The following is a 13677-nucleotide window of genomic DNA, read 5'->3' on the forward strand; positions in this document are numbered from 1 at the left end:
AACCACTAAGCTACCATACCACCTCTACACTCTAACCACTAAGCTACCATACCGCCCCTACACTCTAACCACTAGGCTACCATACCACCTCTACACTCTAACCACTAAGCTACCATACCGCCTCTACACTCTAACCACTAAGCTACCATACCGCCTCTACACTCTAACCACTAGGCTACCATACCGCCCCTACACTCTAACCACTAAGCTACCATACCGCCTCTACACTCTAACCACTAAGCTACCATACCACGTCTACACTCTAACCACTAGGCTACCATACCGCCCCTACACTCTAACCACTAGGCTACCATACCGCCTCTACACTCTAACCACTAGGCTACCATACCGCCTCTACACTCTAACCACTAGGCTACCATACCGCCTCTACACTCTAACCACTAGGCTACCATACCGCCCCTACACTCTAACCACTAGGCTACCATACCACCTCTACACTCTAACCACTAGGCTACCATACCGCCTCTACACTCTTCACACCTTCTCTCTCCTCTCCTTCTCCTTCTTTCTCTCCTTCCCTCTCCTCTCTCACCTTCTCTCTCCTCTCCTCTCTCTCTCCTTCCCTCTCCTCTCTCACCTTCTCTCTCCTCACCGTCTCTCCTCTCCTCTCTTCTCCTTCCCTCTCCTCTCTCACCTTCTCTCTCCTCTCCTTCTCTCTCCTCACCGTCTCTCCTCTCCTTCCCTCTCCTCTCTCCTCTCCTCTTCTTCCCTCTCCTCTCTTACCTTCTCTCTCCTCTCCTTCTCCCTCCTCACCATCTCTCCTCTCTCTATCTGTGTGTGTGTGAGTCTCCTCTGCTGCTCTCTTGCCCTTTGATCTTTCTCCATTATTGGTTGTACACACACACACACACACACACACTGCACAGAGAGAGAGAGAGAGAGAGCAGAGCCGCGGGAAGCAGCAGGCACGGCCACTGCCCCGGTCAGTGCTCGCGACAGTCCCCGGATCTACCCTACTAACCAACGAGGACACTCTACACGGGAGTCCCGTTTCGTTCCAACGAAGATAAGGATACACGTTTCACCCCACAGACCTGAGAAGAAGAATGTAAAAAAAAAGAGAAGGAAAATGCCTCGGAAAAAGCAAGACCAACCGCAGCGCTTAGGGCTACAATCACGTAAGTGTATTCGGTAATACTGCTTTCTGCTCTGTTCAGTGGAGCGGTAACCAGGGGCGGAGAGGTGAAACGGGGAAGGGATACGGTAGCACGAGAGGGAGATGAGCGGTGGAATATCGTAGCCTGAGAGGTCTGGATCTACTGCACCTCGGCAGCTCGCGGGCGGCAGCCATGTTGTGAACCGAGAGAGCTGGAGCGGGTATGCAAGCCGTGACCGCAAGCCTTGACCGCGGGGCCGGTGGATCAATAACGGGGTCAGTCGGTTCTAAAGGTTGAGTTTGGCTCGTGACATCATTACCGACCCAGTCAGACAGACATACATCTATCCGGACACAAACACAAGGTAACCTCACACATTGTAGGCTACTTTGTCTAATGAGGTTACGGTGGGTTACTGCAGGCTACCGTGTGTCCGTCCGGTCTTGATAAGATGTCTGTCTGGGCCAGTAATGGTGTCACGAACTGTAGACAGTATAACATGTTTTTGATGATTGACACGACCTCATTGCTACAGTGAAAGACAAGTTACATCGTGACCATTTTGTACAGTAGAGCAAAAACATGACCCTTTTCTAATCGTTATTATAGGTCTATGCTTCCAGCACGTCAATAGCGACGTTAGAGAATGTGTCCCTCGGATCAGTTCGTGACAGCGTTATTGCCGATCGGACACACACACACACACACACACACACACACACACACACACACACACACACACACACACACACACACACACACACACACACACACACACACACACACACACACACACACACACACACACACACACACACACACACACACACACACACACACTGTAGAGCTATAGAGCCCTAATAATACAAGATAGATTGGTACTACTGCTGTTTGAATGTACTTCTTACATGTAGCCGAACCATCGCTTTATATAATAACATTTACATTTAACATTTTTAACATTTTATCCAGAGCGACTTACAAATTGGTGCATTCACCTTATGACATCCAGTGGAACAGTCACTTTACAATAGTGCATCTAAATCTTAAAAGGGGGGGGGGGTGAGAAGGAGGTATTCCTTAAAGAGGTGGGGTTTCAGGTGTCTCCGCTGTCGTGAGGGAGTTTGTTCCACAACACAAGAAAGAGATGTACCCCATTTCAACATAGAGTTTTATCTGAAATGTGTCCCATTTCAACATATTTATTTTTATTTTACCTTTATTTAACCAGGCAAGTCAGTTAAGAACAAATTCTTATTTTCAGTGGGTTAACTGCCTGTTCAGGGGCAGAACGACAGATTTGTACTTTATCAGCTCAGGGGTTTGAACTTGCAACCTTCCGGTTACTAGTCCAACACTCTAACCATTAGGCTACCCTGCCGCCCCATAGGGGTGTATCTGAAATGTACCCCATTACAACATAGGGGTTAATCTGAAATGTACCCCATTACAACATAGGGGTTTATCTGAAATGTACCCCATTACAACATAGGGGTGTATCTGAAATGTACCCCATTACAACATAGGGGTTAATCTAAATGTACCCCATTACAACATAGGGGTGTATCTGAAATGTACCCCATTACAACATAGGGGTGTATCTGAAATTATACAACATAGGGTTAATCTAAATGTACCCCATTACAACATAGGGGTGTATCTGAAATGTACCCCATTACAACATAGGGGTTTATCTGAAATGTACCCCATTACAACATAGGTGTTTATCTGAAATGTACCCCATTACAACATAGGGGTTTTTAAAATCTGAAATGTACCCCATTACAACATAGGGGTTTATCTGAAATGTACCCCATTACAACATAGGGGTTTATCTGAAATGTACCCCATTACAACATAGGGGTTTACAACATTACAACATAGGGGTTTATCTGAAATGTACCCCATTACAACATAGGCTTTTATCTGAAATGTACCCCATTACAACCATTACAACATATAGGGGTGTATCTGAAATGTACCCCATTACAACATAGGGGTGTATCTGAAATGTACCCCATTACAACATAGGGGTTTATTCATGAAATGTACCCCATTACAACATAGGGGTTTATCTGAAATGTACCCATAGGGGTGTATCTGAAATACCCCATTACAACATAGGGGTGTATCTGAAATGTACCCCATTACAACATAGGGGGTAGGGGTTTATCTGAAATGTACCCCATTACAACATAGGGGTTTATCTGAAATGTACCCCAGGGGTTTATCTGAAATGTACCCCATTACAACATAGGGGTTTATCTGAAATGTACCCCATTACAACATTTATCTGAAATGTACCCCATTACAACATAGGGGTTTATCTGAAATGTACCCCATTACAACATAGGGGTGTATCTGGGTTTATCTGAAATGTACCCCATTACAACATAGGGGTTTATCTGAAATGTACCCCATTACAACATAGGGGTTTATCTGAAATGTACCCCATTACAACATAGGGGTGTATCTGAAATGTACCCCATTACAACATAGGGGTTTATCTGAAATGTACCCCATTACAACATAGGGGTTTATCTGAAATGTACCCCCCCATATTACAACATAGGGGTGTTTATCTGAAATGTACCCCATTACAACATAGGGTTTTTATCTGAAATGTACCCCATTACAACATAGGGGTTTATCTGAAATGTACCCCATTACAACATAGGGGTTTATCTGAAATGTACCCCATTACAACATAGGGGTGTATCTGAAATGTACCCCATTACAACATAGGGGTTTATCTGAAATGTACCCCATTACAACATAGGGGTGTATCTGAAATGTACCCCATTACAACATAGGGGTTTATCTGAAATGTACCCCATTACAACATAGGGGTGTATCTGAAATGTACCCCATTACAACATAGGGGTTTATCTGAAATGGGTTTATCTGAAATGTACCCCATTACAACATAGGGGTGTATCTGAAATGTACCCCATTACAAATAGGGGCTAAATGCATTACAAATAGGGGCATGTATTACAACATAGGGGTTTATCTGAAATGTACCCCATTACAACAATCTGAAATGCCCATTACAACATAGGGGTGTATCCCCCATTACAAATATATTATTTTACAACATAGGGGTGTATCTGAAATATACAACATATTTCTGAAATATTACAACATATTTCTAAATATATGTATTGATGGCTGCCAAGGAAGCCCAAAATTGATCCCCCCCCTATATATATATATTTCTATATATTTTTCTATATATTTTTCTATATATATATTTTTCTATATATTTTTCTATATATATGTCTATATATATTTCTATATATATTTCTATATATTTTTCTATATATATTTCTATATATTTTTCTATATATATTTCTATATATATTTCTATATATATTTCTATGTATTTTTCTAGATATATTTCTAGATATATTTCTATATATTTTTCTATATATTTTTCTATATATATTTCTATATATATTTCTATATATATTTCTATATATTTTTCTATATATATTTCTATATATATATTTCTATATATATATTTCTATATATTTTTCTATATATATTTCTATATATATTTCTATATATTTTTCTATATATATTTCTATATATATTTCTATATATATTTCTATATATATTTCTATATATTTTTTCTATACATTTAGTCTGCCGTTTCATTATTTTCCTTCGATTCACAAGAGGCTGAATGTATCCCACATGAGATCAGAGTCAACGAAACCCCTCTGTCTCTCTATGTGTTCGCCATCTATCTGATGCTGTCTGGTCAGAAGGAGGATGACATTGTTGCCGCCCGTAGTGTTGAAGGCAAAGGGAAGACAGTGGAGGTCGGTGCCGTTCAAAGATGAGAGAGGTTATTTATTTATGAGCCTTATTTCTATTACAGCATACTGGATGATTCATATTCATCCAGTTCAATGTAACAGTGATGGGTTTAGGTTACTGTCATTCACATTCACCCAGTTCAATGTAACAGGTTTAGGTTACTGTCATTCACATTCATCCAGTTCAATGTAACAGTGACAGGTTACTGTCATTCATATTCACCCAGTTCAATGTGACAGGTTTAGGTTACTGTCATTCATATTCACCCAGTTCAATGTAACAGTGACAGGTTTAGGTTACTGTCATTCATATTCACCCAGTTCAATGTAACAGTGACAGGTTTAGGGTACTGTCCTTCATATTCACCCAGTTCAATGTAACAGTGACAGGTTTAGGTTACTGTCATTCATATTCACCCAGTTCAATGTAACAGTGACAGGTTTAGGTTACTGTCATTCATATTCACCCAGTTCAATGTAACAGTAATAGGTTTAGGTTACTGTCATTCATATTCACCCAGTTCAATGTAACAGTGACAGGTTTAGGTTACTGTCATTCATATTCACCCAGTTCAATGTAACAGTGACAGGTTTAGGTTACTGTCATTCATATTCACCCAGTTCAATGTAACAGTGACAGGTTACTGTCATTCATATTCACCCAGTTCAATGTAACAGTGGCAGGTTTAGGTTACTGTCATTCATATTCACCCAGTTCAATATAACAGTGACAGGTTTAGGTTACTGTCATTCACATTCACCCAGTTCAATGTAACAGGTTTAGGTTACTGTCATTCATATTCACCCAGTTCAATGTAACAGTGATGGGTTTAGGTTTAGGTTACTGTCATTCATATTCACCCAGTTCAATGTAACAGTGACAGGTTTAGGTTACTGTCATTCATATTCATCCAGTTCAGTGTAACAGTGACAGGTTTAGGTTACTGTCATTCATATTCATCCAGTTCAATGTAACAGTGACAGGTTTAGGTTACTGTCATTCATATTCACCCAGTTCAATGTAACAGTGACAGGTTACTGTCATTCATATTCACCCAGTTCAATGTAACAGTGACAGGTTTAGGTTACTGTCATTAATATTCACCCAGTTCAATGTAACAGTGACAGGTTTAGGTTACTGTCATTCATATTCACCCAGTTCAATGTATCAGTGACAGGTTTAGGTTACTGTCATTCATATTCACCCAGTTCAATGTAACAGTGACAGGTTTAGGTTACTGTCATTCATATTCACCCAGTTCAATGTAACAGTGACAGGTTTAGGTTACTGTCATTCATATTCACCCAGTTCAATGTAACAGTGACAGGTTTAGGTTACTGTCATTCATATTCACCCAGTTCAATGTAACAGTGACAGGTTTAGGTTACTGTCATTCATATTCACCCAGTTCAATGTAACAGTGACAGGTTTAGGTTACTGTCATTCATATTCACCCAGTTCAATGTAACAGTGACAGGTTACTGTCATTCATATTCACCCAGTTCAATGTAACAGTGATGGGTTTAGGTTACTGTCATTCATATTCACCCAGTTCACTGTAACAGTGACAGGTTTAGGTTACTGTCATTCATATTCACCCAGTTCAATGTAACAGTGACAGGTTACTGTCATTCATATTCACCCAGTTCAATGTAACAGTGACAGGTTTAGGTTACTGTCATTCATATTCACCCAGTTCAATGTAACAGTGACAGGTTTAGGTTACTGTCATTCATATTCACCCAGTTCAATGTAACAGTGGCAGGTTTAGGTTACTGTCATTCATATTCACCCAGTTCAATGTAACAGTGACAGGTTTAGGTTACTGTCATTCATATGCACCCAGTTCAATGTAACAGTGGCAGGTTTAGGTTACTGTCATTCATATTCACCCAGTTCAATGTAACAGTGACAGGTTTAGGTTACTGTCGTTCATATTCACCCAGTTCAATGTAACAGTGACAGGTTTAGGTTACTGTCATTCATATTCACCCAGTTCAATGTAACAGTGACAGGTTTAGGTTACTGTCATTCATATTCACCCAGTTCAATGTAACAGTGACAGGTTACCGTCATTCATATTCACCCAGTTCAATGTAACAGTGATGGGTTTAGGTTACTGTCATTCATATTCACCCAGTTCACTGTAACAGTGACAGGTTTAGGTTACTGTCATTCATATTCACCCAGTTCAATGTAACAGTGACAGGTTACTGTCATTCATATTCACCCAGTTCAATGTAACAGTGACAGGTTTAGGTTACTGTCATTCACCCAGTTCAATGTAACAGTGACAGGTTTAGGTTACTGTCGTTCATATTCACCCAGTTCAATGTAACAGTGACAGGTTTAGGTTACTGTCATTCATATTCACCCAGTTCAATGTAACAGTGGCAGGTTTAGGTTACTGTCATTCATATTCACCTAGTTCAATGTAACAGTGGCAGGTTTAGGTTACTGTCATTCATATTCACCCAGTTCAATGTAACAGTGACAGGTTACTGTCATTCATATTCACCCAGTTCAATGTAACAGTGACAGGTTTAGGTTACTGTCATTCATATTCACCCAGCTCAATGTAACAGTGACAGGTTTAGGTTACTGTCATTCATATTCACCCAGCTCAATGTAACAGTGATAGGTTTAGGTTACTCTCATTCATATTCACCCAGTTCAATGTAACAGTGACAGGTTTAGGTTACTGTCATTCATATTCACCCAGTTCAATGTAACAGTGACAGGTTATTGTCATTCACATTCACCCAGTTCAATGTAACAGTGACAGGTTTAGGTTACTGTCATTCATATTCACCCAGTTCAATGTAACAGTGACAGGTTTAGGTTACTGTCATTCATATTCACCCAGTTCAATGTAACAGTGACAGGTTTAGGTTACTGTCATTCATATTCACCCAGTTCAATGTAACAGTGACAGGTTTAGGTTACTGTCATTCATATTCACCCAGTTCAATGTAACAGTGACAGGTTATTGTCATTCACATTCACCCAGTTCAATGTAACAGTGGCAGGTTTAGGTTACTGTCATTCATATTCACCCAGTTCAATGTAACAGTGACAGGTTTAGGTTACTGTCATTCATATTCACCCAGTTCAATGTAACAGTGACAGGTTTAGGTTACTGTCATTCATATTCACCCAGTTCAATGTATCAGTGACAGGTTTAGGTTACTGTCATTCATATTCACCCAGTTCAATGTAACAGTGACAGGTTTAGGTTACTGTCATTCATATTCACCCAGTTCAATGTAACAGTGACAGGTTTAGGTTACTGTCATTCATATTCACCCAGTTCAATGTAACAGTGACAGGTTTAGGTTACTGTCATTCATATTCACCCAGTTCAATGTAACAGTGACAGGTTTAGGTTACTGTCATTCATATTCACCCAGTTCAATGTAACAGTGACAGGTTTAGGTTACTGTCATTCATATTCACCCAGTTCAATGTAACAGTGACAGGTTACTGTCATTCATATTCACCCAGTTCAATGTAACAGTGATGGGTTTAGGTTACTGTCATTCATATTCACCCAGTTCACTGTAACAGTGACAGGTTTAGGTTACTGTCATTCATATTCACCCAGTTCAATGTAACAGTGACAGGTTACTGTCATTCATATTCACCCAGTTCAATGTAACAGTGACAGGTTTAGGTTACTGTCATTCATATTCACCCAGTTCAATGTATCAGTGACAGGTTTAGGTTACTGTCGTTCATATTCACCCAGTTCAATGTAACAGTGACAGGTTTAGGTTACTGTCATTCATATTCACCCAGTTCAATGTAACAGTGACAGGTTTAGGTTACTGTCATTCATATTCACCCAGTTCAATGTAACAGTGGCAGGTTTAGGTTACTGTCATTCATATTCACCCAGTTCAATGTAACAGTGACAGGTTTAGGTTACTGTCATTCATATTCACCCAGTTCAATGTAACAGTGACAGGTTTAGGTTACTGTCATTCATATTCACCCAGTTCAATGTAACAGTGACAGGTTTAGGTTACTGTCATTCATATTCACCCAGTTCAATGTAACAGTGACAGGTTACTGTCATTCATATTCACCCAGTTCAATGTAACAGTGATGGGTTTAGGTTACTGTCATTCATATTCACCCAGTTCACTGTAACAGTGACAGGTTTAGGTTACTGTCATTCATATTCACCCAGTTCAATGTAACAGTGACAGGTTACTGTCATTCATATTCACCCAGTTCAATGTAACAGTGACAGGTTTAGGTTACTGTCATTCACCCAGTTCAATGTAACAGTGACAGGTTTAGGTTACTGTCGTTCATATTCACCCAGTTCAATGTAACAGTGACAGGTTTAGGTTACTGTCATTCATATTCACCCAGTTCAATGTAACAGTGGCAGGTTTAGGTTACTGTCATTCATATTCACCTAGTTCAATGTAACAGTGGCAGGTTTAGGTTACTGTCATTCATATTCACCCAGTTCAATGTAACAGTGACAGGTTACTGTCATTCATATTCACCCAGTTCAATGTAACAGTGACAGGTTTAGGTTACTGTCATTCATATTCACCCAGCTCAATGTAACAGTGACAGGTTTAGGTTACTGTCATTCATATTCACCCAGCTCAATGTAACAGTGATAGGTTTAGGTTACTCTCATTCATATTCACCCAGTTCAATGTAACAGTGACAGGTTTAGGTTACTGTCATTCATATTCACCCAGTTCAATGTAACAGTGACAGGTTATTGTCATTCACATTCACCCAGTTCAATGTAACAGTGACAGGTTTAGGTTACTGTCATTCATATTCACCCAGTTCAATGTAACAGTGACAGGTTTAGGTTACTGTCATTCATATTCACCCAGTTCAATGTAACAGTGACAGGTTTAGGTTACTGTCATTCATATTCACCCAGTTCAATGTAACAGTGACAGGTTTAGGTTACTGTCATTCATATTCACCCAGTTCAATGTAACAGTGACAGGTTTAGGTTACTGTCATTCACCCAGTTCAATGTAACAGTGACAGGTTTAGGTTACTGTCATTCATATTCACCCAGTTCAATGTAACAGTGACAGGTTTAGGTTACTGTCATTCATATTCACCCAGTTCAATGTAACAGTGATAGGTTTAGGTTACTGTCATTCATATTCACCCAGTTCAATGTAACAGTGATAGGTTTAGGTTACTGTCATTCACCCAGTTCAATGTAACAGTGACAGGTTTAGGTTACTGTCATTCATATTCACCCAGTTCAATGTAACAGTGACAGGTTTAGGTTACTGTCATTCATATTCACCCAGTTCAATGTAACAGTGACAGGTTTAGGTTACTGTCATTCATATTCACCCAGTTCAATGTAACAGTGACAGGTTTAGGTTACTGTCATTCACCCAGTTCAATGTAACAGTGACAGGTTTAGGTTACTGTCATTCATATTCACCCAGTTCAATGTAACAGTGACAGGTTTAGGTTACTGTCATTCATATTCACCCAGTTCAATGTAACAGTGACAGGTTTAGGTTACTGTCATTCATATTCACCCAGTTCAATGTAACAGTGATAGGTTTAGGTTACTGTCATTCATATTCACCCAGTTCAATGTAACAGTGACAGGTTTAGGTTACTGTCATTCATATTCACCCAGTTCAATGTAACAGTGACAGGTTTAGGTTACTGTCATTCATATTCACCCAGTTCAATGTAACAGTGACAGGTTTAGGTTACTGTCATTCATATTCACCCAGTTCAATGTAACAGTGACAGGTTTAGGTTACTGTCATTCATATTCACCCAGTTCAATGTAACAGTGATGGGTTTATGTTACTACATGATACTAGAATGTTCCCTGTACCCATCATGAGGTTGCTACTAGAATGTTCCCTGTACCCATCATGAGGTTGCTACTAGAATGTTCCCTGTACCCATCATGAGGTTGCTACTAGAATGTTCCCTGTACCCATCATGAGGTTGCTACTAGAATGTTCCCTGTACCCATCATGAGGTTGCTACTAGAATGTTCCCTGTACCCATCATGAGGTTGCTACTAGAATGTTCCCTGTACCCATCATGAGGTTGCTACTAGAATGTTCCCTGTACCCATCATGAGGTTGATACTAGAATGTTCCCTGTACCCATCATGAGGTTGCTACTAGAATGTTCCCTGTACCCATCATGAGGTTGCTACTAGAATGTTCCCTGTACCCATCATGAGGTTGATACTAGAATGTTCCCTGTACCCATCATGAGGTTGCTACTAGAATGTTCCCTGTACCCATCATGAGGTTGCTACTAGAATGTTCCCTGTACCCATCATGAGGTTGCTACTAGAATGTTCCCTGTACCCATCATGAGGTTGCTACTAGAATGTTCCCTGTACCCATCATGAGGTTGCTACTAGAATGTTCCCTGTACCCATCATGAGGTTGCTACTAGAATGTTCCCTGTACCCATCATGAGGTTGCTACTAGAATGTTCCCTGTACCCATCATGAGGTTGCTACTAGAATGTTCCCTGTACCCATCATGAGGTTGCTACTAGAATGTTCCCTGTACCCATCATGAGGTTGCTACAGCCTGGCCTATGAATTCAAGTTTACAACGTAGGCACACAGGTCGAGAGATAAATTTGAGGTGACAGACCGTGACATTCAATATCGCCTTGCACACGCTTGCCTGCATCTAGCTGATCTAGGGTGTAGTCATTAGTCCAACAGTTGGAAACGAGAGTTTCTATTGGACAAATTCAGGTATGTTTATCCCTGTTTTGTTCTGTTTGCTTCCGTTTTAAGAAACGTTTTTCAACAGAATCGGCCGAATGAATACACCCCTGATCACAGTTAACTTTCGTAGCAGCCACGTTGTATTCCTTCTCACATTTCTCCTCCTCTCACCTCTTCTCTTCGCATGTGGAGTTCAATGCACAACACATCAGCTGTATGTGACAAAAACCTTTCCAAGCCAAACCAAACCTCTACAAACAGCCTACATCGTTGTCACCATATTAGCTGAAGTAACGTCATAGTCAACATAGCTAATAGAACTCGTTAGTAAACCCACTACAATCATTCAGTAACGTTACAGTGTACAGTCAGTAAGCAGTTACACCAGTGGGCCCCGATGGCAATACATTTGTAAAATCAAAAGCCTTACCTTGACTTGAAAGAGTTCCAGTGTTGTGTTGGATAGTCATAGCTAGCTAACATAGCATCGCTCTGTTATAGCCAGCTCGCTAAAATAGCATCCCTCTGTTATAGCCAGCTAGCTAACATAGCTTCCCTCTGTTATAGCCAGCTAGCTAACATAGCTTCCCTCTGTTATAGCCAGCTAGCTAACATAGCATCCCTCTGTTATAGCCAGCTAGCTAACATAGCATCCCTCTGTTATAGCCAGCTAGCTAACATAGCATCCCTCTGTTTGAGCAGGGTGTTTCAGTAGGCTAAACAAGCTAGCAGCGTTTGCTAGATAAGTCATTGAAACTGAAAAAAACCCGACTCTCTCTCTCTCTCTCTCTCTCTCTCTCTCTATTTCTCTCTTGCTTCTCCTTAATTTTGGAAGAAATTAATTTGTTCAAAACTGTTCAACTATTGTCTTTCTCTCTCTATGAGTCAACAACTCACCACATTTTATGCACTGCAGTGCTAGCTAGCTGTAGCTTATGTTTTCAGTACTAGATTCATTCTCTGATTCTTTGATTGGATGGACAACATGTCAGTTCATGCTCTGATAGGTTGGAGGACGTCCTCCGGAAGTTGTCATAATTACTGTGTAAGTCTATGGAAGGGGGTGAGAATCATGAGCCTCATAGGTTATGTATTGAAGTCAATGTACCCAGAGGAGGACGGAAGCTAACTGTCCTCCGGCTACACCATGGTGCTACCCTACAGAGTGCTGTTGAGGCTACTGTAGACCTTCATCGCAAAACAATTTGTTTTAATCAATTATTTGGAGACGTGAATATATATTTCCCCTGTGATTTTACCCAAGCACCTCTATTGCTAATGCAGCCTAAACATAATTTACGCCTACCAACACACACAGATCGGCTTGACAGGATGAGCACAACTAGTTTATCAGAGATTCTTACAGGCTTCATAGTTTAAACTTCAGAGATTCAACTTTAGTCATTATAACTACAGGCTAATTTGTGACACGACGCGATGAGTCGTAGCGACTTTCGCAACAACAACAAAAAAATGTTGATAATGTTGCCGTGAGGCTTGAACCCAGCGTTGTAAACATCACACTCTACTAACTGAGCTACACGGGATCAGAGGAGCCCATTTGAATCTGCCTTGAATAAGAGGAAATGGCCATTCTAAAGGCCTTATAGCAAGAGAGCAAGGGGGGGGGAGGGGGTGACAAAAAGTTTAATAGTATTGACGTCACTTTGACAGTAGCCTATCACACGACGACTGTGTGCAATGCAAGTGAATGACAACACAGTGAACGTTTGTCTACTTGTTTTAACAAGGTCAGACATCAACAATGTATAAAAGTGGATCTGGGGTCAGATTGACCAAGGGGCATAAAGGTGGTTCACTCCCCCCCAGACAGCTACAGGAAGGGGTCAGATTGACCAAGGGGCATAAAGGTGGTTCACTTTGTTCCCCCCAGACAGCTACAGGAAGGGGTCAGATTGACCAAGGGGCATAAAGGTGGTTCACTCCCCCCCCAGACAGCTACAGGAAGGGGTCAGATTGACCAAGGGGCATAAAGGTGGTTCACTTTGT

General features: G+C 40.6%; 1 protein-coding gene across 2 annotated transcripts in view; it reads left to right on the forward strand.

The window, feature by feature from the left end:
* The first annotated feature begins 494 nt into the window (after positions 1 to 494).
* The window catches only part of LOC127916385 (uncharacterized), a 36494-nt gene continuing 23311 nt past the window's right edge, over positions 495 to 13677 (forward strand). The window contains exon 1 of one of the 2 annotated variants that reach the window (XM_052498030.1): positions 495 to 1139. In XM_052498030.1, the coding sequence (XP_052353990.1) occupies positions 1091 to 1139 (49 nt within the window). In that variant the 5' untranslated portion in view covers positions 495 to 1090. Of the gene's footprint in view, positions 1394 to 13677 lie in introns of both variants that reach the window. The other variant, XM_052498031.1, reaches the window with a different exon arrangement.

This window comes from Oncorhynchus keta, chromosome 35 (genome assembly GCF_023373465.1).
Source record: "Oncorhynchus keta strain PuntledgeMale-10-30-2019 chromosome 35, Oket_V2, whole genome shotgun sequence".
In the NCBI taxonomy this organism is placed as follows: Eukaryota; Metazoa; Chordata; class Actinopteri; order Salmoniformes; family Salmonidae; genus Oncorhynchus; species Oncorhynchus keta.